The sequence below is a fragment of the Rhinatrema bivittatum genome, chromosome 5, assembly GCF_901001135.1.
Source record: "Rhinatrema bivittatum chromosome 5, aRhiBiv1.1, whole genome shotgun sequence".
NCBI classification, from domain to species: Eukaryota; Metazoa; Chordata; class Amphibia; order Gymnophiona; family Rhinatrematidae; genus Rhinatrema; species Rhinatrema bivittatum.
Window position 1 is genome coordinate 270,557,935 of NC_042619.1, and position 27,641 is coordinate 270,585,575.

Consider the following 27,641-nt stretch of genomic DNA (forward strand, 5'->3'; position numbering starts at 1 on the left):
TGGCTCCGGTACAGGTCCTGCTCACTGGTTTCAAATCTCAAAAATTCTTCCAGATTCCAGTGAGTGCCTGTGAGAACACCAGTTCCAACTTCCAATTTCTTCAACTCCCCAAAAAATCTTTCCTGTGCCTCATGGGAAGCAGGTTTATACCCCCAGATTTTGTCTTGTGTGAGACAGTTTCATACCTCCAGATTTTCTCTTGAGCCTTCTTAGCTAGAAGATTCCCCATTGTAAAAGGCAGGAAGACACTTCAAAACACCTCTGACTGTTTACTGAATCATCCAAGCTAGAAGATTCCACATGTAAGGGACACCCCAGGTCCCTCTACCTTATTGTCCCTAGAATTAGAATCAGTGTAGAGAGAGAGGGGTAGTCCAAGCATTTCCCAGCACCATACCTGGGAACTTTGAGTGGGGTTCACCCTGAGATTGTTGTTGATTAGAGGAGGGGAGAGTGAAGGAATGGAATAATATGTATCAGCTTTCTCTCTTCCACCCCCCCCCCCCCAACTAATCCACACTTTTTTCTCCCACCCATCAGCATCACCTGACCCCCTCCCAAGATGACCCAGCATATTTCCCTTTCATTTCTCTATTTGCTCCCTCCCCTTGTAAGTCTCAGTTCTATGACTTACGCATTCTCACTCTACCCTTAACTGAGTGATTCCCAAGTCCTGGAATCACAGCTGTGGAATGAGTTTTGTGTGTGTATTGCAGCGCTTCTCCAGTTTCTCCCCACACGCTGCTTGCAGTGTCTGCTCCAGGCTCGCTCTCCTCTGCAGGCTTACTGAGGAAGGGGAGCGGCTGAGCTGTGTACAGAGAGGCCCTGAGATTTCTAGTGTTTCCCCTGAGACCCCTCAACTGATGCAAATTCCCTGAGTCTCAGGGTGAAATCCTGAGAGTTCCCAAGTATGCCAAGCACTCTTCTAGGCTGCAGGGATTGGCTACCCAGTCTGCATAAATGCAAGCAGAGAAGTGAGCAGGGGTGGTTATTTTGAGTTGAGATTTTTGAAGGAAAAGAGAGGTTTTTTTTAAGAGTTCCCTATCTAATAAATTTGGGCCTCACAGTCAGGTTTGAAAGGTAGGAGATTTTCTCCCTGTCTAGTACCCCACAATCTGGAAGGGATTGTTTCAGGAGAAAGGAAATACAATTTATTTCTATGTAGAATTTGTTTTGAGGAGACTCCGTATTCAGTTTCCAGGAGGACTTCCCCTGACTGAGGGCCAGTGCTGACATTTTTGTTGCCCTGTGCAAAAAATTGCTGTGTTGCTCCCCTCCCAGTTCTGTTTTTTTTAACACAAAATTCTTGAACATACCCAGATCAGTCCAGACCAGTGGGTTATTCATCCCTTCCAGCAGATGGAGTCAGAGAACAAAACTTTGAGGCACTGCTACTTAACTGAGAATGCCATCTGCAGGACCTCAGTATTTCTCTGACTCCAGCAGATGGTAGAGATGCACCTGCAGACTGTTAGTTTAAAAAAAAAAAGATTTTTTTTGTTTACAGTAGTTTAGGTTCCAGATCACGGACGCTTCCTCAGGTGTTAGGCATTTTCGTGGGCCAGCCCTCAGGTGGAGCCAGGCTGCCGGGGGGGGGGGGGGGGTTGGATACCCTGATTGGGTTCACCCGCAGTGTACCGGATGGTCTGATATCCAGGGGCCCTGGCTCTCTCAACACCTCCGAGGCACCCTCTCGACCTTCTTCCTCTGGACAGGGAAGTACCTGCTTAATATTTTCTTTAAGTTCCTTGTTTAAAAAAACCCAAAACAAACAGCATACAAGAAGCAGAAGAGCAGAGCTTAGCAGGAACTTCGGGCGGGAGGGCCTAGTCAGCGGGAGCTGATGGTCAGGGCCGGGAGGTGCAGGACTGAGTGGCGGTCGCGTGGCTGTTAACCCGGGACTCCGGGAGTTCGGGGTTGATTATGACTCTATTGCCGGGAGGGAACCGGTACCTTGTTCCTTGTGTAGTCCTGTGCTCTGCTGGGGCCAATTGGACTCTGTCAGCATTCCTGGGATCTCCCTGGTGGGGATTGCATCTATTCCCGGTGGTGGACCCGAGTCCGGTGTGATTCGCCGCATGGGAGACCTCGTGGGGGAGCGCCGCGGGGTGCGATCAGGAGACATGGCGCACAAAACTAAAATGGCTGTCTGCTGTGCATGTGGCGCAGTGGGACTGAACTCGCGATCCCTCTGCCCAGGGTGCATTTCGAGGCAACAAGGCCCCTTGAGTCGCGCAGGAAATCACAGGAGGAGGTCAGCAGGGTCTGTTCCCATTGCCGTCAGGGAGGCAGTGCAGGAGACCGCAGGACAATTGGGCGATTCTCCCCCCAATCTTTCCCCGGTCAGGCAGGATGCCTCGGAAGGGGAGGGTGAGGCAGCTGACGGTCCCCGGGATCGGGGGAAATTGAATCGGGGGATTTTTCCCCAGATTATATTCTCCTTCTCCATAAGGCCTACCTGGCTAGGAGAAGTGAAGGAAGAAGGCAGGCTAGGGATTGTCCATGGGCCCTGCAGCTAAAAAGTCTAAAGTGGCTTCTCGGGGCACTGGCGATACTCGTCAGCGCCTGGGTTTGCACCCTGCGGCTGCAGAGGCTGGTTCTAGAGACGGTGAGAACTCGGATCAGTCCCAATTGGACCCCCTCGATACAGGAGCTGACCCGGATGCGCTGCCGACCCCTGACGCAGATGGGGCAAAAGATGAACCTGATCCTGACGAGTTCCCCGTCCCAAAGGGAGATGATCCACAGGTAATGCGTCTGTTTAAAAGGGATGAACTGCGCCCCTTCATCCCGCAGGTGCTGGAGGAATTAGGAGTGAAGGTCACTCAGGAAGAGTCGGATAATGAGAATTTCTCGCCTCCCTAGACCTAACGGAAGTGTACCTGCACATCCCCATTCCACAGGACCATCAGAAGTTTCTTCACTTCAATGTGTTGAGTCCATATTTTCAGTTCAGAGCCCTACCATTCAGCTTGGTGACAGCACCCCACACATTCACCAAGGTGATGGTGGTGGTGGCTGTGGCTCTTCCCCGGGAGGGAATTTTGGTCCTCCCATATCTGGATGATTGGTTGGTTTGAGCAAAGTCCAGGGAGGAATGCGAGAAAACTATCCGAAGAGTGATGTCTACCTTACAGTCTCTCGGTTAGGTTATCAATGTGCAGAAGTGTCAGTTGGAGCTGACTCAGTCTCTGGTTTATTTAGGGGCCCACTTCAACACTCAGCGAGGCAGGGTTTTCCTGGCAGTGGACTGGGTGTCGAAGTTGCAGTCTCAGGTCAAGTGACTTCTTCGTCTGGAGATGCCCAAAGTGTGGGATTATTTTCAGGCCTTGGGGTCTATGGCATCCATGTTTCACTTGGTCCCGTGGGCGTTCGCGCACATGAAACCACTGCAGCGCGTGCTGTTGTCTAGGTGGAGTCCCTGCTCGGAGGGGTTTCATCTTCCCTTGCCTCTGCTTGGCGTTCTTCTATAATAAATCTACTAACCATGGAAACCTTGGCTATTAATCACCTGTCTATCAAGACTAGAAGAGCAATAAATGCAGTCTGGCTTCCCTTTATTCTAACCTTACCACATGAATTTAAAAGTCTTTTTTTAAATCGTATAGATATTTGATATGTGATCCTTGTGCTTCTTCGATGCAGGGAGGGAAAGAGGGATGGGGGAGGTAGGGTTATGGGAGGAGGGGTAAGAATATGGATAGAGTTAAGAAAATATTTATTTAATAGTATGTAATATAATATATATAATGTACCAAATGTTATGCTTTGGTAATGTTCATTATTTATAATAAAAACAGATTTAACATAAAGTTTTTATTATGAGTTTTTGCCTCTATGGCCAACTTTATTTCAAATTCTCTCTTCGCCTGTCTTATCAATGTTTTACACTTACCTTGACAATGCTTATGTTTTATCCTATTTTCTTCAGATGGATCCTTCTTCCAATTTTTGAAGGATTTTTTTTGGCTAAAATAGCCTCTTTCACCTCACCTTTTAACCATGATGGTAATCGTTTTGCCTTCCTTCCACCTTTCTTAATGTGCGGAATACATATGGACTGCGCCTCTAGGATTGTATTTTTAAACAATGTCCAAGCCTGTTGAACACTTTTAACCTTTGCAGCTGCACCTTTCAGTTTTTTTCTATTTTCCTCATTTTATCTCATAGTCTTGTGAGAAGAAATGGGAGTTTGGGCACCAGGCAGTTCACCCTCAATGAGAGCCACATGATGCCAGAGGAAAACAGAACAGGCATTCTGGAAATGGCCTTGGCAGCAAGCACCTGGAAAAGGTGAGGAGGGGAGGATTAACAAATCGAGAGGGAGAGGCAGCTTGCAGATGATGGGGTAGGGACAGGAGGCTCGCTGTGGGAGAGGTGAATGGGGATTGAGACTGACTGGATGGAGTTGGGGGAAGAGAGTGTGTGGGGTTTAGGGGAGAGGAGCTGGGGAAAGAGAGAGCACTAGGGGAAGTAGGCCCAACTGCATCATCGGGGAAGGACCCACCCCATCACCAGGCTGGGCGCTTTATTGGAAGTGGACCCCCTTTGTCCTGGGTGCTAGCTGCCTTGTCCAGCAAGTCTTGGCTCTCACACTGAGATTTTTTTGTCAAAGTGGCCCCGCTTAAAAAATAGTGAAGATCACTGTTTTGACACATAAACCGTACTCTAGTGGCCAAGTAGGGTCCAGAAAAAAGGGGATAGTTGGCAACCCTACTGTGTGTATGCCCCTGCCTGTAGCACTGATTACAGGGACTACAAAAATTACCATATCCAGGCTGAGTCCAAAATGTCTCTTTTCTGGAACCGTTAATTTAACAGCTCTGCCTGTGCCATGCCATTGGTTACATGTGAGTAAGTAAATTTATTTTAAAAAAAATTATAAACAAATCTATGATAATATGAAGTGGGAATTCATGGTAAGCATGGGAGAGGGATCTGTGCTTGAACAACATATCAGTATAATCCTCACCAATTTCTCTTCCTTCCCCCAATCCCTGGTGCCTCCCCCCCCATCTCCAGCCCCATTCCCGCCAGCAGGGGAGAAGGGAAGTGCTGAAGATTTTATGCCTAGAGGTGTATGTGAGAGGAAAGGCAAGGTGAGGCCAGCGTTGCGAATGGGAACTAGCAAGCAGTATGTGCGGGTTAGAAATGTTTTAAATAAAATAAATAAATAAAAGAAGGGGTGAGGGAGCCTGGGCCTGGAATGTTAGCGCAAGACATTCCGTTCAGTTGGGAGTTGGACACTGGCGTGGGGGAGAAAAGGCCTGAATCTGGGATCTGAGATCAAGAGTCACAGGCAGGAAAGCAGCTGGGAGAGAAGAGTTAAGGTAAGTGCATGGATAAGGAAGGAAGAGGGGAAAGGCAAGGCAAAAAGGTTTAGAAATCTGATCTGGGTCTGGTATTAATGTATGTGAATACTTTTTTTTCTTTCTTCTGTATATTCTGCTGTGCCTCTCCAGTTTCCCTCTAATTTGGTATGGGTGACCTTTAAACTGCTCAGTGACCTAGTGAAATTGGATCTGTGTGGAAGGGGGTCTGTTTCTGAGGCTCACTGCTTCTTACATAACTTGGCAGGGCTGGAAATGCTGAGAGGAATGGGGGCTCTGGACAGATATTGTACCATTTTTATACTGTATAGTGTGCCCAGGAATTCTGGGAGTTGTAGTTCCTGGTTGTGCTGCCATGGAAACATGATGGGCCCAAGGGAAGCCTAGCTAAGGCTATCCAGGGTTTGTTTTCCAGGGGGGTTTGTTATCCATGCAGGTAGATATTTAAAAGAAAGTCAGTTCTAGGGGGAGGGGGAAGAGTCTTCCTTGTGAGTAAGGTTTTCTATCTCTCTTCAGAAGGGACATACATATTCAAGGAGGTGGGAGCTATACACATAGAGCCTGATTTTAAAAAAGCACTTACATGCTTAAAATTGGGTTTTACATGTGTAAATACAATTTACTAAAGCAAATGGGCTTTTGAAAATTGCTACAATATATGCCATTGAATTATGCATAGGATTTACTCGAGTGAAAATTGCCATGATAGTATGTTACATTTACATGTGTAACAACTTTGAAAATTACTTCCTTAGGGGCTTACCCTTTTGGAAGCTCAACTGGGACAAGCTAATAAATAGATCAGGATATTGTGGAGTTAGCAGAAAAAGATTGTTTCCTACTCTAAGGACTGACTCTCCAAGAGGATTACTGAAGATAGAGGGGCTGGTATTGCTGACTGGGCTGGATATTTTCACTGATCTTACGCTTCCAGCACTGCTGTTCAGAGCTATGTTGTAAGCACCTGGGATGGCAGCATCCTGTGATCCAGGGCCATATAAAGGACTGTTTTCAGGTATTTTGGGGGGGGGGGTGTTCAAGGGTGGCAAGGTAGGTTTTTTTTTTTCCCTGGGGAGGGAATGGCGCTGATATTTTTGTTTAGGAGGGGTTGGGGGAGGGGGATTTTGGCCAGTGGGGGTTTGTTAAATTTGAGGGTAGGGGGAATTGGGCCAGGAGGCCCATGATGACGTTTTTTTCCTCTACAGGAGTGTCACTTGACCAGATATGTTTTGAAGATATCCAGTTAAGTGGCTGGTTACCCGGTCACACAATGCTGAATAATTTTAGACCTACTCTGAAGCAAGCCTTAACGTTTTCCTGTTAACTTAGCCGGTTCTGGTTTAAAATCAGCCAAGTTAGTTGGATAACTTAACTTCTCCCAGGAATGCCTCCGGAATGACTCCTGTTGGATTTCAGCTGGATAATTGGCTCAGTATTCAAAATCTTGCTATTTAGATGGATAACTTGTGAGTTTATCCATCCAAATGGCTTTGAATATTAACCTCTGAGTTCTGAGAGACAGCTGATGATAGGTTGAGGCACAACTGGATGTATAATGTGGTATGAAGACAGTGTTTACATGTTGCCAGCAATGGAACAATTCCATTTAAAGAAGGCAGAATCTTATTTACAGATTCTGAAGCCCTAAAATTGCCCAGATCAGTGACCCTATTGGTATGAGGACATGTACCTTTTTTTCTAGCTAGTATGCATGGAATTTGAGCTGTCTGGACCTACCTCACTTTCTTTGTTACTTTGATTTTGATATTTGATTGCACAGCAAGAGTAACCACCCCCATAGTCGACGAGGAAGAACCAATGACCAGGCTGAAAGGAAGTTTTAAAAAGGAGCACAGATGTGCCCACTCGGTGATGCTCACCTATATCATTCTCAATGTCTACCTGATCACCACTGCAGGTTAGCACTAGATTCCTATCTATCAAACCCACTCAGCCAGCCTAGGGGGTCCAGCATGGCATTATGATTTGCAGGGCATGGTAAGAGGAAACCATTCTGATATCAGGAGGAGGTGGGGATAGTCTTCTTGAAACATGCAGAGCTACATTCCAGCATAAACTTGCCTGGTCCTTCCTGAATGAATTGTAGGAAGGGAGCAATTTGGTTGGTGTGCTCCAAGAGCATGGAATTGTTTTCAGTGTTGTGTTAAACCAGAATTAATATGAATCCACACTACAATCAGCCATCATGACAGGGTATGGGTCTATTGCTTGTATTTATGCATTTATTTATTTATAACTATTTATACCGAAGTTCAATTAACAGAGTTAATTATCAATCCGGTTTACATTACAACCAAACATTGACAGTAAGAAAAGTTGTCTTACATAGAACAAGGGAGGAGATGATCCTGAGAGGTGTGAGAGAGTGTGAGCCCATAGCTAGGGCTTCTGATTTTAGGTTTTAACAAATAAACCTTGATAAAACACCCCCAATATAAAAAAAAAATCAAAATAGGTGTTTAAATAATAAACATTGGAAAAACACCACTTCCCCATGTACTCTCTCTCTGTCCTCCTTTGCCTATGTACTCTAGATCGCCTGTTTTGTTTTTGTGCCTTTTCATGATAAAAACCCCTCAGCCACACAAATGCATATATTTAATTCAATAACTGTGCTGTGAAAACACCAATAAAAAAAGATTTTTGGTATCCCCATCGAGCCCCTAATTAGCTGGAAAATAAACACCTAAATTTATAATTTATAAATACCTAAAATCAAAAGCCCTACCAATAGCAAAGCAATGGTTATAAGCAGATGTAAGACTAAACTGTCAACAGTTCCCCTCTACCCAGCTCTGCCCAGCTCCATATAAAATTGTATGTTATATATGTTTTAAATGTGAAAAAAATCTCATGTCCTGGCACGTCATGGCCCATAGCTAAGGTCACCACCTCTTGGAATATATAACATTTCCCTAATACCACCCTCTAACTCTCTCATGACCATGAAGCAGCTGAAACACTTCTGATCATCGCCAAGGAAAGCATTTGTACCTTTCCTTTTTTAGTTTATTGGTGTTGGTCTTACTGCCAGGGGTGGAGGAATGGGGCAATTTGGTTTGTTGAGGGTGTGTTCTGATATAAAGTCATCCATGATCTGTGTAATCTGCGAACATGCAGTTGTGTGGCTCTAATTACCTGGAGCCTTTTTATCACAATTTATTTTATTTAAAAGGTTTTATATACCCCACTCTACAAGGAGACTTGATCAAGGCGATTTACAGGTTTACATGCATAAAATTAAACAGACAACTTGAAGAATAAAACAAATAAAATACTAATTCTAAGCTCTTCTTCTTCTCTAGTGTCCAAACCTGAATTTACAGAGAGACTATTTGAAATCACAATTCCCCAGAAAATAGAAACAAATCTCAGCAAAGACCAGGTACTAATTTTGTTGTCCATCATATAACACGTCCTCACTCCCATACAGTGACTCAGAAATATGTTAGCTACACAGAGGAAGGGGAGATTATATTAGCCACCCTGCCTCTCTCCCCTGCTCTGAATTTGTTCATTGATACTCTAGAAGTGTCTCTACCTCATCCCTTCAGCAAACTGAAAATCTAATTAAATGTAGCAAATTTCTTTTCCCAACCTTGCAAAAGTACTAATTGAAGATGGCTGAGCCTGGTCCCACATGTGGACATCTCAGAAGATTATGTTTTATTGCTGCGTCAGTGTTGCACGGACCCAAAATGTTGCAGAATGCTAAATTTTAAATGCAAGTCTATAAAAAGTCTGAAATTTAAAATATTATGATGATATCCCAAGCCCTCATAAAACAGCACAATGAGAAAACCAAGGATGTTTGTCTTGTGTAACTGAATCTTCCCTCCCTGCACCAGGCTTGGATTTGCTAATAAGCACTCAATGCCTTGAGTGGCAAAAATCTAGGGAAGCAGCAAGATGGCTGAAGTTTTGAGCATCTTAGCTGATCTGAATCTCAGTCAGCAGAGAACAGACCTCTGCTTCCTGCTCCCTGAACACTGCCTTCCCTTCCCAGGCAGTGTTCAGGGAATAGGGGGAGAAGGACTGAATCTGGAGCAGATATATCAGACAAGGAAGTCACTCTGTTCCTTAATCCAGCCCATCTCCTCCTGTCATTCAGGAACAAGAGGGAAAGGGGTGAAACTGAAGCAGATACAGCAGATTAAAGAAAAAACACTCTGTTCCCCAATCCAATCCAGGCCCTTCCCTCCTATAATTCAGAGACTGGAGGGGGAGCCTGAAGCAGAGCAAAGGTAGATCATTTTGGGCAGGTGAAAAGGGGATGAGAGAGGGATCATTAAGGAGTGAGGAGATGAGCTGGGAGATGAGAGGAGATTAGCTGGTGGGGGGTTATGTGTGAAAGAGAAGCAAATGGAGGGGCACTGTTTCTGTGTGTTTGAGAGAAGGGATTGCCACTATGTGTGTGTGTGCCAGGTTGAATAGGAGGATAGAGAAGGGTTCAGCAGGCAACGGGGTTCAGGACTGGAGCAAGGTAGGACCAGCTCCCTTCTCTACTGCAATTAGGATTCCCCCTCCTTGATCTCAGTTTCTATCCCCCAGATTCTGGAAACTCCCTTCCTTCCTGCTTCTTCTTTCTCCCCAGATTCTGGAACTCCCCACCCAAACCACTGATCCCAGATCCTGCTTCTTGTGAACACCCTCGTACTCCTTCCTCAATCTCAGAATCTCCCCCCATTCCAGATTCCTGATGTTCCCCTTCTTCCTCAGTATTCTTCATCTCCCATCATTTCCACTCCGTCCTCTCACCTTCTCCTCACACCATTCTTTATTCTCCTTCCTGTCCTGTCCTCTCCCCATCCTTGAACCTCTCAACCTCTTCTTTTCCGCTCTCCATCCATGAGATCTCCTCTACTGATACTTGAGATGCCATTTCTTCAGCCAGTAAAAAGAAAACAAATTATACAATCAGGCAAAGTTGGAAAACTAATTTATTTTTTATAATATAAAAGATGGAAAAATTTGCCAGTGTTCTTCGGAATTTTCTAATTGTTGCCACCGAATCTATTGAACTGCCAGAGGAAACTGTGTGGCTGTATCTTATTCCTTTTGCTCCCAGTTGTCTGACCTTACGGGCGTTGGGGGAAGGGGGGAGGAATGACACAACTATCAGTGCCTCTTGGTGGTAAAATTCTAAATCATCAATGCCTTTCACCATAATAATGCTTTAGGAACATATCCTGCAAACCCCGCTAACTTTCGCCCCATTGCCAACCTCCCTTTCATCGCTAAAATAATGGAGAAACTAGTCAACACCCAACTCTCAGAATACCTAGATGACCACAAGATTCTATACCCCTCTCAGTTCAGATTCAGGAGATCACTAAACACCGAATCCCTCCTAATCTCGCTCACGGATAGCATACTGATGGGCCTAGACAAAGGACAACCATTTCTTCTGGCATTGCTCGACATATCAGCAGCCTTTGACACTGTGAATCACTCAATTCTCATCGACAGACTCTTAGACATCGGCATCTCTGGAACTGCCCTCAACTGGTTCAAGTCCTTCCTCAATAACAGAAATTACAAGGTCAGAATTAGCAACAAAGAATCCCACTCCATCAGTACCACACTTGGAGTCCCCCAGGGATCATCCCTCTCCCCGACGCTCTTTAACATTTATCTCCTGCCCTTATGCCAACTCCTCGCCGATCTGAAGTTAACCCATTTTATCTATGCCAATGACGTACAGATCCTCATTCCGATTACTGAATCCATTTCTAAAACCCTCTCCTTTTGGAACAGCTGCCTACACTCCATCAACATCCTCCTCTCCAGTCTCAATCTAGTCCTGAATACAACCAAAACGGAACTCCTCTTCATCGCGCCAGAAAACAACAAACTCGCTACCAACAACTACCTCATCTCCTCAAAGATCTCAACGGCCCAAGTGAGAGACCTCGGCGTCATTTTGGACAACCACTTATTATTAAAAACATTTGTCAACAATACAACTAAAGAATGCTTCCACAAACTTCAAGTTCTTAAAAAGCTTAGACCTATCCTCCACCTACACGACTTCTGCACTGTTCTTCAAGCTACTCTATTCTCCAAAGTCGATTACTGCGATTCCCTACTACTTGGCCTCCCTGCTACCACCACCAGACTGCTACAGATGCTTCAAAATGCCGCCGCAAGGATTCTAATCAACACCAATCGAGGAGACCACATCACACCCATTCTAAAGAATCTACACTGGCTTCCCATTAACTTCAGAATCCTTCACAAAGCCCTCACCATTATACACAAGACCATATACAAGCAGTCATCTCTTGAACTACCCATCCCTCTTCTCCTCCACACCTCCACCAGACCGGTTAGAGCAGCGTACAAAGACACCCTTCACGCTCCTCCTACCAAGTCCTCCTCACACGCTACCATCAGGAAACGTGCATTTTCCACAGCTGGACCCTCTCAATGGAACGCTTTACCTCCAGATCTACGCCAAGAACAATGCCCGATGACTTTCAAAAAAAACTCAAGACTTGGCTTTTTAAACAAGCGTTTCCTTAAAAAACAGCAGGTTTTCTCACTGCTGCAACTGCGCCCAAGTTTCTCCTTGTGACTATTCCTTCCCCTCCCTTTCCCATCCCTCCCTACGTCCTTCCCTCCCTCACCCCTGATACCATAGAATAAGTAACAATAGATATAAGTTGTTCTGGTTTTCACTCTCATTATCTTGTTAACCCAGTTCAGTTCTCGGCTCCTCCCTCTGCAAGGTAGTTCAGCTTTAGGCTGCTTTCAAATAAGCGATCTCCTGTACTCCAGCCAACTCCCTGTTAAATGTAATTTCTTTTCTTTTCTTCTAATGTTCGATGTAAACCGATGTGATATGACTTGTCATGAATGTCGTTATAAAAAATAATTAAGTAAATAAATAAATATGAAGCCATCTTTTAGAGGTGAATGGCCATGGTAGTACATTTCTGGTTCTCAGGCTGCAAGAAAACTTCTGGACAAAGGGAGAACAGTACATTGGTGTGAAGCACTGATCATAAGATTCAGGAAAAAGTGTGGTTCATGAGTTCTGCTGGTTTCTCTGTATAACCCTGGGGAAGTCACTTTATCTTCCTGTGTTTTCTGTCCTGTTTATTCACTGTTTCCTGCCTCCTCAGCAGCTTGTCTCTGTTACTAATGCCCTTCATGCTTTACTCTGCATAGTTTCTATTGGGCCGATACAGTACAGTGCACTCCGGATTAGGACGTGTGTTTTTGACGCGCTATTACCCCTTACTGTATAAGGGGTAAAGCTAGCGCGTCGAAAACACGCATCCAACCCCCCCCCCCCCCGAAACTAATAGCGCCCGCAACATGCAAATGCATGTTGCGGGTGCTATTAGTTATTCCCCGCACAATACAGAAAGTAAATGTGCAGCCAAGCCGCACATTAACTTTCAGAAAAAAATGTTTTTCTGTGCACCCTCCGACTTAATATCATAGCGATATTAAGTCAGAGGCCCCAAAATTTAAAAAAAATCAAAAATTAAAAAAAAAAAGTTTAAATCTGCCCGCGGCCCGCAGGTTGGAAGATGGAAGCTCAATTTAGCCGGCGTCTGTTTTCCGAACCCGTGGCTGTCAGCGGGCTCGAGAACCGACGCCGGAAAAATTGAGCATCGGCTGTCAAATCTGCTGACAGCTGCCACTCCTGTCAAAAAGGAGATGCTAGAGATGCGCTAGTGTCCCTAGCGCCTCTTTTTACCATGGGCCCTAATTTGCATCTTCTTCCCCCCTGAATTGCGCGCACAGGAGAGAGGCGCCCGCTCTCCCGTGACTTTTACTGAATCGGCCTGCTTGCTTGCTGTTGTATTGCCAACTGATGGTCAGCCTGCATGTTCATTGCTTCTGCTGTATTCAGTGCAGCTGGCTCTCAAGGCTTAACTTTGACTGAAGCAGAGGTGCTTGGGAGTGTTTCTTGCCTTGTGGTTCTCTCTTAACTCTGGTCAATACTGGACAGGCCCATCTGAGTCATCAGTTAACCTGGTCATCCCTGTATTATTATTTTCATTTTACCTGTCATTTCTGTGACCCAGACTATGCTAGTTGCTGTAATCCAATGAGGATCTCCAGCACCTGGGGGCCAATGCATTTGTGTGCCTCTCCAGCGCCCCCCTTCCCACCAATTCTTCTTGTACTAATGCTTAAGGTCACAGAAAATCATTGGCATCTCTAGATAGACGAATTTGGGGGTAGGGAACCAAAATTACATTTCTTCGTATCACACCCAACTCCATAGCATGGCCCCTGCTTTAAAATTGCCTATAAAAAGTCTTAATAAGAAAGTCCAAAGGGTTTTCTGTGTAATTTTGAAAACCCGGCTAGTTTCACACTTCTAGTAAAACTACTACTAAAATTGATAGCCTCATTCAACTAATTCTATTTGGCTATGTGAGTGAAATCTGGAAATGTATACAGGAAGTGAAAGAATGTTAATATAAATCTTTCACCTCCAGTTCTCTAACACACTGTGCATCCACAGAAATTTCCCCAACAATGGAGCCTGGATGTTTCCCTCACAACTCATCATACCAAAAAATATTTTCAAATTCTGGTGTCACCTCACAGTAATAGCGGTAACATCCTCCACTACCAGACACAAAACCCCCAAAAAAGGCACTCAAAATCTATACAGCAAACCTGTTATAACATAACATTCCCTGTTCATACCCGGATCAGTCCAGACCATGGGTTGAGCCTCCTTTCCAGCAGGTTGAAACAGACCAAAACTGAAAGGGTATCCTATATGAGGACAGAGCCTACCCTATAGCCCTTCAGTATTTGTCTGTCTCCAGCAGGTGGAACAGCTCACCCTGTGGTTCTCTGTTAACTTCTGCTTGTCCCTTCAGGGTGTTTTTTCCTTCTGTGTGTCTATCGTATTTGAATCAAGCAAGTATTTCTGAGTTATTATTAAAAAAAAAAAAAAAGTTTTGTTCTTGGATCTGACTGAACTCTGTGGATCCTCCACAGGAGACAGTCCCTGTCTCCTCACTCTTGTGGGGGCCTAGGGGGGCTTGGCCCCTTGTTTTATATAGCCTAGGCTCCCTTTTTCCTGGTGGTCCTTGGCTGCAGGGGTGAAAATTGGTGGTGCCAGTCACTCCCCCTGTCCAGCCCTCTTTCTCTCTCCCTCTCTCCTGTACTGCTTTCCCTTCATTGGGATTCATGGCTTTGTAGCTGCTGACAGGGACTATTGTAAAAAATTAATTAATTAATTAATTAATTAAAGGGGATTTTACTCACGAGCAGTCCCTGACAGGATTAATAGAAGGCTCCTGCCTTCCCTACTTACTTTTGCAGCTTGAGAGAGAGCATTGGGAGCGTGCACAGTTCATTCTGTACTTCTGCTCCTTCAGCACCGGCAGCTCAGCTTATTTTAGTGCTGCCCCTCCCCACCCAGCAGCCATGCCACTATCTCAGATGTGTTTAGCCTGCGGGGATTCCTCGGTCAGGCTTTCGCGGGAGGGGCTCTGTTCTCGCTGCCTACTGGGGGGGGGGGGGGACGTTCCTCTGAGGCCCCGATGCCCTCCGGGACCCGGACAAAGCCGCCAAAACGTTTTCCCCCGCCGTTCCCCCGCCGTCAAACTGCGGGAACGGCGGTCATTTTGGGTTTTACTCCGGTTTTTTTATCGGAGCTCCCTGAAGCCCCTGACCCGATTTTTTCGGTGCCCCCCCTCCCGATTTGAGCCCTGCACACTCTCCTCTCCTGAACCCTGACCCCCCCACCCCCAAACCCCCCCTCCGGGGGCGTTAGGACCTGTTTTTCCACCGATTTTGTGCTTTTGCTGCACAAATCCTACTTGGCAAGCTTGCAGGAGGACGCGGCCCCGCTCCGGCTAAAGTCCTCCAGCTCTCTGTCCTTCTCTCCCCTGCGGCTCCTGATGGGCAGGGGGCAACCTGGGTCCGGGTGGTTCAGGGGGCTCCTCCCCCTCCGTCTCCACCGGCTCCCGCGGGCCCCCCCACCTGCTCAGGATCCGGACCAGGACCCAGACTCAGCTGACGCTCCCCCCCCCCGGAGGGGGATGACCCCCGGGTTCTCTGTCTCTTCCGCAGGGAGGAACTGGAGCCTCTTCTCCCCTTCATCTCCCAGGAATTGGGGATTGACTGTCCCTCAGTGGATGAGTTTTCGGCTGCGATGCCAGCTTCCTCGGACTCGGTCCTGGCAGGGCTCAGGGCCCTGCCGTGCTTTTTTCCCTTCCATCCCATGCACAAATTAATGCTTCTCAGGGAATGGCAAGCCCCCGAGGCGGGCCTCCGGGTCGGGAGGGCCATGGAAAAACTCTATCCCCTCCCTGAGGAGTGTTTAGAATTATTGCGAATGCCTAAGGTGGACTCCTCTGTGACGGCGGTCACTAAGTATACCACCATACTGGTTGTGGGGGCTATGGTCTTGCGGGATGTCCAAGATCATAAGCTAGAATTCCATCTCAAGTGCATTTTTGAGATCCTGGCCTTGGGTTTTTGGGCGTCCATCTGCGGCAGTCTCATGCAGCGGGCAAGCCTTAGGTGGGCCCAACAATTACTCAGCACCCAAGACCTCCCGTCTGCAGAGGCAGAGCAGGCTGACAGGTTGGAAGGCGCTGTAGCGTATGGGGCGGATGCCCTATATGACTTGTTCCGGGTGCAGGCGAAGGTGATGGCTTCGGCGATATCGGCCAGATGACTTCTCTGGCTCCGACACTGGGTGGCTGATTCGTCTTCTAAGGCACAGCTGGGAACTCTCCTATTTAAGGGTAAGTTGCTTTTCGGCAAAGATCTGGACCAGCTTATTAAATCCTTGGGGGAGAACAAGGACCGCCCAAAACAGGTTAGATCCGTTTTCCCTACTCGTACCCGATTCCGGGGCCAACGCTGCTATAACCCAAGAGCAAGGGGCACCTTCCCTAGGGGAAATTCTACTCGGGCCCAGTCTTGGCCCCAGTCCTTTTGGGGCCGTTGGCCCTTTCAAGATGCTGCTTCCCACCGTCCTGCGCCCAAACCCCGCCTCCCAATGAGAATCCGCCGGCCCATCCCTCCGTTCCCAACTTAGGTGGTCGTTTGTCCCTGTTCGTAGAGGAATGGGCCAAGATGGCATCCGACCAGTGGGTCCTCGAAACCATCGACAAAGGCTACGCTTTAGAGTTTGCTTGCGACAACCCAAGAGCAAGGGGCACCTTCCCTAGGGGAAATTCTACTCGGGCCCAGTCTTGGCCCCAGTCCTTTTGGGGCCGTTGGCCCTTTCAAGATGCTGCTTCCCACCGTCCTGCGCCCAAACCCGCCTCCCAATGAGAATCCGCCGGCCCATCCCTCCGTTCCCAACTTAGGTGGTCGTTTGTCCCTGTTCGTAGAGGAATGGGCCAAGATGGCATCCGACCAGTGGGTCCTCGAAACCATCGACAAAGGCTACGCTTTAGAGTTTGCTTGCGACATCCCGGACTTGTACATGGTATCTCCATACGGCCACTGGAGATGGACCGCAGTCACCCAGACCCTTCTCAGACTCCAGAGGCTGGGGGCCATCTGCCTGGTTCCGGTGGCGGAGTGCGGCACCGGCCAATACTCAATCTACTTTGTGGTCCCGAAGAAGGACAACTCCTTCCGTCCCATCCTGGATCTCAAGAGGGTCAACCGGGCCCTCAAAGTGCCCCATTTCCGGATGGAAACCCTTCGGGCGGTGATAGCAGCGGTACATCCCGGAGAATTCTTGGCCTCTCTCGATCTGACTGAGGCCTACCTACATATACTGATCCGTCCCGAACATTTATTTATTTATTTATTTATTTACGATTCTTATATACCGCACAATGGGTAGGGGACTATCCGTCTAGGCGGTTTACATATTAGTACATACACAAGCAATATTACACATTAACAAACAGATCATAAAATCATATACAAACACATTAAAATTCATAAAATAATCAAATAAAACCTCTGGTTTCACATCTTGGGTCAGCATTTCCAGTTCAGGGCTCTGCCTTTCGGTCTCGCCACGGCACCACACACGTTTACCAAGGTGATGGTGGTGGTGGCGGCAGCCCTTCGGAAGGACGGTGTCCTGGTCCATCCTTACTTGGACGATTGGTTAATCCGGGCCAAGTCGGAGGCCCTATGCCGCTAGGTGGTGGACCACGTACTCGCTCTCCTCTCGTCCCTAGGTTGGATAGTCAACTTCTCCAAGAGCAATCTCCATTCGTCTCAGGTCTTGGAGTTCTTGGGGGCTCGCTTTGATACCCGCGTCGGCAAGGTCTTTCTACCAGACTCGAGAGCTTTCAAGTTGATGGATCAGCTCCAGGGCTTTTTCTCCATGCCTCTCCCCACGGCCTGGGACTATCTGCAGGTCCTGGGGACCATGGCTTCCACGATCGACCTGGTCTCTTGGGCGTTTGAACATATGTGACCGTTACAGAGAACTTTGCTGGCTTGCTGGCAGCCGGTATCGGAGAAGTTTCAGATGCAGCTCCTGCTTTCAGACTCTACCATCAGTGAATTACAATGGTGGCTTTCTCTCAAGCACCTCCTCCGTGGAATGTCCCTTCGGACCCTGCAGTGGATGGTAGTCACGACGGATGCCAGCCTGTCTGGTTGGGGAGCGGTTTGCCAGTCTCAGACCATGCAGGGGCATTGGTCCCCAGCTCAGTCTCGCTGGCACATCAACCGCCTGGAGACCCGGGCGGTTCGTCTGGCACTCAAGAACTTTCTCCCCCTACTTCGGCGACGGGTGGTCTGGGTGCTCTCGGACAATTCTACCACTGTGGCGTACATCAATCGCCAAGGCGTGGGCGGAGCGGCACCTGGACTGTCTCACGGCCTCCCACACAGCGGGCAATGAGAATGTGCAAGCCGACTTCTTAAGTCTTCAGCGCCTGGACCCAGGCGAGTGGGAGCTGTCCGACGCCATGTCTCTCATCATCGACAGGTGGGGTCCCCGCACCTGGACTTGATGGCAACTCTGAACCATGCCAAGGCTCCCCAGTTCTTCAGCCGCTGGCGGGAACACTGCGTGGAAGGAGTGGATGCCCTAGCCCTTCCGTGGCCGTGCGACGTTCTGCTGTACGTGTTCCCTCCGTGGCCCCTCATACAGAAAGTGCTCAGACGGATAGAGCTTCACAGAGGCTCGGTCATTCTTGTAGCCCTTGAGTGGCCTCGCAGACCGTGGTTCGCGGATCTAGTCAACCTGGCGTTGGATGGTGCTCTTCGCCTGGGCCATCTTCAACACCTTCTCAGCCAAGGTCCTGTATTTTTCGACCAGGCGGATCGCTTCTGTCTTGCGGCTTGGCTTTTGAACGGCGAAGGCTAAGGCAGAGGGGATATGCTGAGGACGTCATCTCCACTATTTTGCGGACCCGCAAGATTTCTACTTCCCTTGTCCGGGTCTGGAAGATTTTCGAGCTGGCCTGCGTGGAAGCGGGCGTTACGACACGATCGGTCCCAGTCTCGCTCGTCCTCTCGTTCCTCTAGCGAGGTCTCTCTAAGGGTCTCTCCTTTGGCTCACTCCATGTTCAGGTGTCTGCCCTCGGTTCTCTCTTGGGACGCCTTGACGGCCACGTGGTTGCGTCTCATCCGGATATTGTCCGTTTCCTCAAAGGGGTCAAACATTTGAAGCCACCATTGCGTCCTACTTGTCCCTCGTGGAGTTTGAAATTGGTCCTTCGGGCGCTCTGTCAGCCTCCCTTTGAGCCCCTTCGCCGTATCACTCTCAAGGATTTGACGCTCAAGACGGTATTTCTGGTTTCTATTTGCTCCGCCAGACGGGTGTCTGAGATCCAAGCTGTTGTATTTGGCGTTGGCAGACTGCTTGGGAGTTAGCAATCTTGTTAGGTTCGGACTGCGGTAGTTAGCAATCTTGTTGTGAAACTGTATAGCTGGCTCCTGGTAGAGGGAGGAGCAAGCAATCTCGTTGAATCTGCCCCTGTGGAAGGAGGAGTTAACAATCTTATTGTAATCTACTCCTGAAGAGGGGAGGAGTAACAATCTGTTATGAACCTCCGTGAGGAGATAGCAATCTATTATGGAATCGGATGCTGGATACTCCAGTTGGAGGAGGAGATAGCAAACTGTATGAATCTGTAGCAGAAGACTCCTGATGGGGAAGGAGTAGCAATCTGTTACCAGTGGAATGCGTAGAGAGGGCACTCAGCTGTAGAGGAATGTAGATAGGTGAATCCTTGGGCCGATGACAGATGACTGCGCCCCCAGGAGGATATCCTGAGAGGGACCACTGGCTAGGCTTGGGAATGGAGACAGACACATATAGTTCTTTTATTAGACAGGTTAGTAGAACCACCAGAGGTGGCAGTAGTGAGCTGATATGCCCGCCAGGGCTGAAGTCCCTCAGGTACCTGAATAGCGATCCCAAGGTTGCTGAGCTGTAGAGAAACTATAGATAGTGAGTAGACAGGGTATGCTGTATACATAGCCAGAACTAGATGACAACTCACATAAGGTCTTAAGGAAGCTCAGTAGCTGGAAAGGGTTAGACCCTCGAGGAGCGAGTACCTGGTTCCAGGGAAAGCTCTGAGAGAGCGATGGTAACTCACAAATGTCTATATCTGAGATAGCTTCCAGGCAATAGAGAATCTTCAGTGTCCAGGAACATGAGCCCTCGAGGAGCGAGTACCGGTTCCTATTGACAATCTGAAATAAAAGAGAGCGAGGCCTCCGAGGAGCGGGTACCCCTGGTAAGTCCGAGGAGGCAGAGTAGCGTAGAGAGACAAGCGAGTCCAAATCAATCCTCGCTATCGATCCTTGCATGAAGCGAAAACTTTCTCCTTGCTAACTCGATTCGTTAGCGAATACTAAGACCTTTTATATTGGAAGCGGATGATGTCAACTCAGGGGGACACCTCCAAGGTTCGCGCCGTTGCTGGTACATCAATTGGAGCGCGCGCCCTACGTCATCAGGCAACATGGCGGATCCGCAGCATCGAGCCGGTCCGGGGATGCCAGACGGAGACGGCAAGAAGATGCCGCGGCAGCTAACCATCCATCAGACCCAGAGGGAGTCGCCACATAGGTAAAGAGGGCAGAGTGAGGGTGTCGAGCAGCGATGGTCGCAACACAAGCATTGTCTTACCGTGAGCCTTTCTTACGTTTTTCGAATTCCGGGGTCTCTCTCAAGACGGTCCCGTCATTCTTACCGAAGGTCATGTCTTCTTTTCATGTCAGTCGGTCGAGCTCCCCGCGTTCTCTTCTGCGTACATTGCAAGCCCTGGCGGGGATGAACTACGCCATCTGGATGTGAAATGGCATTTTCATGGAGGTAACCAATGACTTTCGAGTGTCGGATCGTCTCTTTGTTTTATGGAGTGGCCCCAACCGGGGCAAACAGGCCTCTAAGACTACGATATCTCGCTGGCTGAAGGAAGCAATATCGTCGGCTTACATCTGTCAGGGATGCCTGGTCCCGGAGGGCCTCAAGGCATCCCTCAAGGCCTGGGCGGAAAGTCAGTCTGTCTCCCCGCAGGAGATATGCAGGGCAGCTACCTGGAAGTCTCTGCATACTTTTGCTCGACATTACCGCCTTGATGTTCAAGCACCAGTTTTTTTGTTCTTTTGGGCGGCAGGTGCTTCGAGCGGGCCTGTCAAGGTCCCATCCTGTCTAGGGAAGCTTTGGTAAGTTTCATGGTCTGGACTGATCCGGGTACATACAGGGAAAAGAAAATTAGTTCTTATCTGTTAATTTTCGTTCCTGTAGTACCACGGATCAGTCCAGACGCCCTTCCCTTTCTCTCTTCCTGTCCACTCGAAGATCCATATACCATGTGTCCCTTCTTGCAGGCACCGGAAGCATCCATGTGATGATTGTGGGCATTCATGCCAGAGTGTCCATGCACGGAGTTCATTCATCAATCCACTACTTTTTCTCTTGTTCAATATTTTCAGAGTTCTCCTGTTCTTTGCTCGAGTTCTTCTGTTACTTGCATGTTCCAAGGTGTTTATCTTCTCTGCTTTAACAATGGTTATACTGAAGGGCTACAGGGTAGGCTCTGTCCTCATATAGGATACCCTTTCAGTTTTGATCTGTCTCCACCTGCTGGACAGGAGGCTCAACCCATGGTCTGGACTGATCCGTGGTACTACAGGAACAAAAATTAACAGGTAAGAACTAGTTTTCCTGTAGTAACACCAAGGACTCAAACAACAAGAACCTGTGAAAAAGAACAGGTAAATATTACACTGAGTCCCAGAATTGTGGAAACAAAACAAACCTGATTGCTATAGATCCCTGCACAGACACAACACGCTGGCAGAATCTCTTATCTTGGTCACATGCCCAGAGCAAATACAGAATTAGGGATTACAAATTATAAACAACAATATGCAGACAAAAACTAAAATGAAAACTCAGAAGCCAGACTGTATAAAAATGGAAAAATGGAATCACCATTCCTCATAAAACAAATAAAATTAAGAAACATAAAGCATCAATTATAATAGTAAAACCATACTAATAAAATAATATTTTAAAACTACTGACAAATAGAATAACTACTATTAATTAAAATCATATACATTTTTTAAAAATTTCCCAAGTACCAATAAAATATTTCAAAACAGCACATATATTGTTGTGTTCTGCGGCTGTGGCAGGCCACGACCGCGGTCCCCTATCTCGTCCGCAGCGGCGACCCGCCGCGGCAGCCTCAGGGGAAACCCCGACCGGGTGATCGGTGCCCCGGCGTGGGTCCCCGGCCTGCCCGTCCGGGGGAGAGCCGTCCCTGCTCTGCTCCCGCGCCGTTCCTGCAGCCGTTCCTCCGCAGAGGAAATCAAAGATGGTCGCCGCCATCTTTAGTCGCGAGGCCGCGCCCCCTTCACAAATTTAAAGGGACCTGATCCCTTTAACAAGCCTCACCTGTTCTTGATCAGCCTGAGCAGAGGACGTATAAAAGGGAGCTTCCTCTGCTCATTCTCTGACTTGGCAGTCCAGTGTTGTCTAGTCTGCTTGCTTCGGTGAGTTCCTGAGCTTCGGATCCCTGTTCCTGTTTCATCTTGGTCTTCTCGGTTCCTGACTTTGGATTGGCTTACGGTGATTCTCTGGTGTGCGACTCGGATTGGCAAGCGGTGATTCTCTGGTGTGACCTTGGACTGGCAAGTGGTGATCCCTCGGTGTGTGACCTCGGACTGGTAAGCAACGACTCTCTGGCACCTGATCTCGGACCCCTCCTGGACTCCGTCTCCAAGGGCCCGCCTAAGTCCCAGCGGTCCGGGTCCCTACGGGCTCCTCCTGGGGGGACCGCGGACTTCCAGGGCAAAGCTCCAGTCAACCCTTGCACCGATACAGCGATTTCTCGGGGTCCACCTAAGTCCCAGCGGTCTGGGTCCCTATGGGCTCCTCCTGGGGGGACCATAGACTTCCAGGGGTGAAGATACAGCTTCTCTTCTAGCCTCCTCGTTTGCCTGCAGTTGTCTCCGTCTCCAGAGCCAAGGGTCAACTGCGCTCCTCTTCTGTTCTGCCTCACCACCTGACTAGAGAACCTACGGATCCTCCACAAGGTATACCATCCTCTCATCGGCCCAAGGGTCCACAAGCCTGAGCAGATTGCCAAGTCCATGGACCTTGCGGAGGTATCTGCCCGCCAGGCCATTCTTGGAATGGCCCAACGCCTGAAGGATCAACAACAGACCCCTGATGCCCTGGTCTCTGCGGTACAGGGACTGACCCAACGCCTCGAGGCATTAGGGCCCTCGAACCCTACGCTGCCATCTCCGCCTGGGGCTCAAGGAGGTCGCCCTACCCAGCCACACACCTTCCAGGGCTCCAGGGATGACCAGGGGCCAGTAACGCCCACTCAACTCCCGGCGCCCTCTCGATACGCCGGAGATGCGAAGTTGTGTCGAGGATTCCTCAGCCAGTGTCAGGTCCATTTTTTCTTGTTGCCTGCGCAGTTCCCCAGCGACCTGGTCAAAACCAGCTACATTATGTCCTTACTCGACAGGAAGCCCCTGATATGGGCCTTTCATCTGTGGGAGAGAAGGGATCCCATCTTCGAAGACTTAAGTCAGTTTCTGTCCGCCTTCCGGCAGACTTTTGACAAACCCGTCCACAAGCCCACTGCGGTTTCGGAATTGCTTCAATTACGACAGGGTACTCAGACCGTAGCCGAGTACGCGACGGAGTTCCGCACCCTGGCCGCGGAGCTGAATTGGAGAGAGGATTGTCTGCATGGAATCTTCTTGGAAGGGCTATCCTCGCGCCTGTAGAATGAGCTAGCAGCGAAAGAACTGCCAGACGTCCTCAATGGCATGATAGAATTGGCCAATCGAGTGGCTCGTCGGATGCGGTTTCGCCTTCCGGTAGTCAGGCCAGCGAGAAGGCCCTCATCTTCCTCCAAAAGTGCATCTGAAGCCCTTCGGGCACCTGCCGAGGAGCCCATGGAGTTGGGTCGTGGGAGAGTGTCTCCTCAAGAGCACCGGCGGCATGCGAGAGAAGGACTTTGCTTTTCTTGTGGCACGGCAGGCCATCGGATAGCCACCTGTCCAGCACGACCGGAAAACTCTCGGGCCTAGGACCAGAAGGAAGTCTCGTCCTGGGCTGTACCGCACCCGCACCTCCGCTAACGTTGCCAGTGGTGTTAACCTCGACTGATGAGTTGAACACGCTAGCCCTAGTGGACTCTGCTGGCGGCAATTTTATTATGAAAGGCCTGGTGGATCATCTAAAGATTCCACAAGTTTGTCTCCCTGCCCCTATGGTCATTTCCTCGATTCAAGGGAAGCCTCTTCCGGAACGAGTCACACACACCACAATTCCTGTCCAGCTGCGGGCTGGGGCCCTGCATCAAGAACAGATGTCATTCTGTTTCCTGGAGTACTCCATCCACCCGATCGTCTTAGGTCTCCCCTGGCTCCAGGAGCACGAGCCCCAGTTCGATTGGAAGACTTTGCAGTTAGCTCGTTGGGGGCCGAGCTGTCATGACAACTGCCTCCGCTCTGTGGTTCCAGCATCCTGCCCCATAGCTTCCACCAGCCTTCCAGACCTGCCAGCCTCTTATACCGCATACGCGGACGTTTTCTCGAAGAAAAGGGCAGAGATTCTTCCTCCCCATTGGAAGTTCGATTGTGCCATCCAGCTCCTTCCTGGCACCGAACCGCCTCGGGGTCACACCTACGCCCTCTCACCCGCTGAGACACAGGCTATGAGCGAGTATATCAAGGAGAACCTGGAGAGGGGCTTCATCCGTAAATCCAAATCCCTGGACGGGGCTGGCTTCTTCTTTGTCGCGAAGAAGGACGGGAGTCTACGTCCTTGTATTGACTACCGGGGTTTAAATGCCATCACGGCCCAGGATCGTTACCCTTTACCCCTTATCTCGGAGCTCTTTGACCGGCTACAAGGTGCAAGGATCTTTTCCAAATTAGACCTTCGAGGGGCCTACAACCTCATCCGAATTAAAGAAGGTGATGAGTGGAAGACGGCCTTCAATACCTGAGACGGCCACTATGAGTATTTAATGATGCCGTTCGGGCTCTGTAATGCTCCCGCGGTGTTCCAGAACACCATGAATAAGATATTCCGAGATCTCTTGTACAAGTGCGTAGTAGTGTACCTGGATGACATTTTAGTATTCTTGGATTCCCTGACTGCGCACCGTCAACACGTCATCCAGGTGTTGCAACGTCTCCAAGAACACCAGCTATATGCAAAATTGGAAAAGTGCCTCTTTGAGAAGGAGTCCCTTCCCTTCCTGGGATACATCATCTCCAACGAAGGCTTCTGATGGACCCTCAGAAGCTGCAAGCCATTCGGGAATGGCCCCAGCCGTCCAGACTGAAGGCACTCCAACGATTCTTGGGGGTTTGCAAATTATTATCGATCATTCATTCCCCACTATGTGAGTTTCGTGGCCCTGATGACGTCCCTGACCCGGAAAGGCGCGGATCCCAAGAAGTGGCCTCCGGGAGCGGAGACCGCCTTTCATCGCCTCAAGGAGGCGTTCCTGCAATAACCATGCCTTCGGCATCCAGAAGTGCAACGGCCATTCATCATTGAGGTAGATGCCTCATCAGAAGGCATAGGTGCCGTCTTGAGTCAGACGTCTGATACTCACAAACTCCGTCCGTGTGCCTTCCTCTCGCGCCAGTTCTCCCCGGCAGAGAGAAACTACGCCATAGGCGATAAGGAGTTGTTGGCGATCAAGGTCGCCCTCGAGGAGTGGCGCCCCTGGCTAGAGGGGGCACAGCATCAATTCACAGTCTACACGGACCACAAGAATCTCGATTACCTGCACCGGGCACAACGACTCAACCCACGGCAAGCACGCTGGGCTTTGTTTTTTACCCGGTTTAATTTTGTGCTCCGCTACAGACCGGCAGAGAAGAATGCCAAGGCCGACGCCCTATCACGGGTATTTGAATCAGCGGAAGGTTCTGAGGAACCGCGATTCATCATCGGCCCATCCCGCATCCACTTGTCTGCTACCACTGCCGTCCCTCCCGGGAAGACTCTGGTCCCGCCGGGCTTGCGGAAACAAGTATTGGCATGGGCTCACGACTCCCATTGTTCCGGTCACCCAGGACAATCTTGGACCCTACAAAACCTGCGCCGCTATTACTGGTGGCCAAAGGTCAACAAGGACGTCCGGGCGTACGTTGAGTCCTGTCAGTCCTGCGCCCGCCATAAGAGAATCTTCGGTTCGACCCCTACCTGCGCCTTCTGAACCATGGACTCATGTGGCTACCGACTTCGTGGTAGACCTGCCACCATCCACCGGCAACACAGCAATTTGGGTGGTCATCGACCGTTTTGAATGCATTCCAGGCATCCACCACCCTTTCCGTGAAGAAATACTTCCTGACGTTGGTTCTTAGTCTTCCTCCCTGGAGCCTCAGCTCGTGACCTCTGGTTCTGATTTTTTTCTGACGGAAAAGGTTTGTCGTCGTCTTTGGATCATTAAAGTTTTTCAAGTATCTGAAAGTCTGAATCATATCACCCCTGCTCCTCCTTTCCTCCAGGGAGTACATATTTAGATTGTTCAATCTCTGCTCGTATCTAAATATGTACTCCCTGGAGGAAAGGAGGAGCAGGGGTGATATGATTCAGACTTTCAGATACTTGAAAAACTTTAATGATCCAAAGACGACGACAAACCTTTTCCGTCAGAAAAAAATCAGCAGAACCAGAGGTCACGAGCTGAGGCTCCAGGGAGGAAGACTAAGAACCAATGTCAGGAAGTATTTCTTCACGGAAAGGGTGGTGGATGCCTGGAATGCCCTTCCGGAGGAAGTGGTGAAGTCCAAAACTGTGAACGACTTCAAAGGGGCGTGGGATAAACACTGTGGATCCATCAAGTCTAGAGGGCGTGAATAAAGAGGAGGCAGCAAAACACTGCACGGAGCGGCAGTAGCCACAGAGGCATTCAAACACTGCACGGAGCGGCAGTAGCCACAGAGGCATTCACGGAGCGGGATGCCAGTGGCCAGTAGTTGGTGCTCCACCTTCACGGAGCGGAAGGATGGAAGGCTGCTATCTCCAAAAAAAACAAAACAAAAAACAAAAAAACAAACAAAAAAATAAAAACAGGGGTGGGTAAGAGTATGGGGTAAGGGTGTGGCCTGCTTGTTACAGCGGTTGCTACCCCTAATTGAGCTGGCCGTTCACTTGGATGCAGATACGGCGCTGCTCTCTAAATTGGTGGTGGGGTGGAGGGGAATTACGGTTGGAGGGTACTGGAAGCCAATAGTAACAGGTGGGAGAGAAAAAAAAGGGGAAAAAATGAATAAAGTGCGTAGCTTGCTGGGCAGACTAGATGGGCCGTTTGGTCTTCTTCTGCCGTCATTTCTATGTTTCTATGTTTTAGTAAAATGGCGCACATCTTGCCGTTGCCAGGGTTGCTGTCTGCTCCGCAATTGGCTCAGCTGTTTGTCCAACACGTCTTCAGGCTACATGGCCTCCCTAAAAGCATCCTCTCGGATCGTGGACCACAATTCACTGCCAAGTTTTGGAGGGCCCTTTGTTTGAAGTTCGACGTCACGTTAGACTATACGTCCGGTTACCATCCTCAGACCAATGCCTCGCTGAGAGAACTAACCAGACGTTGAAACAATTCCGCCGACTTTACGTCAACGAAAAACAAGATGACTGGGCTAGCCTGCTACCCTGGGCCGAATTCGTGCTAAATTCCCATATCTCCGCGGCAACAGGATCCTCCCCGTTTCAGATAGTTTATGGGAAACAGCCATGACCGCCACTGCCTGTCCCCACCACAGTGACGTCCCCAGTAGCCCAGCTCTTGGCTGAAGAGCTGCATCGTCTATGGTTATCCACGCAGCGCGCCCTGATCAAGGCCGGTCAGGCAGCTAAGAAGT

General features: G+C 49.0%; 1 protein-coding gene across 3 annotated transcripts in view; it reads left to right on the forward strand.

Moving 5' to 3' along the window:
* Positions 1 to 4,179: 4,179 nt before the first annotated feature.
* Positions 4,180 to 27,641, forward strand: part of LOC115092750 (disintegrin and metalloproteinase domain-containing protein 9-like) — a 384,934-nt gene continuing 361,472 nt past the window's right edge. For 2 of the 3 annotated variants that reach the window (XM_029604042.1, XM_029604044.1), the window contains exons 1-3: positions 5,251 to 5,330; positions 7,111 to 7,248; positions 8,657 to 8,736. In XM_029604042.1, the coding sequence (XP_029459902.1) occupies positions 7,149 to 7,248; positions 8,657 to 8,736 (180 nt within the window). In that variant the 5' untranslated portion in view covers positions 5,251 to 5,330; positions 7,111 to 7,148. Of the gene's footprint in view, positions 4,294 to 5,250; positions 5,331 to 7,110; positions 7,249 to 8,656; positions 8,737 to 27,641 lie in introns of those variants that run through there. The other variant, XM_029604043.1, reaches the window with a different exon arrangement.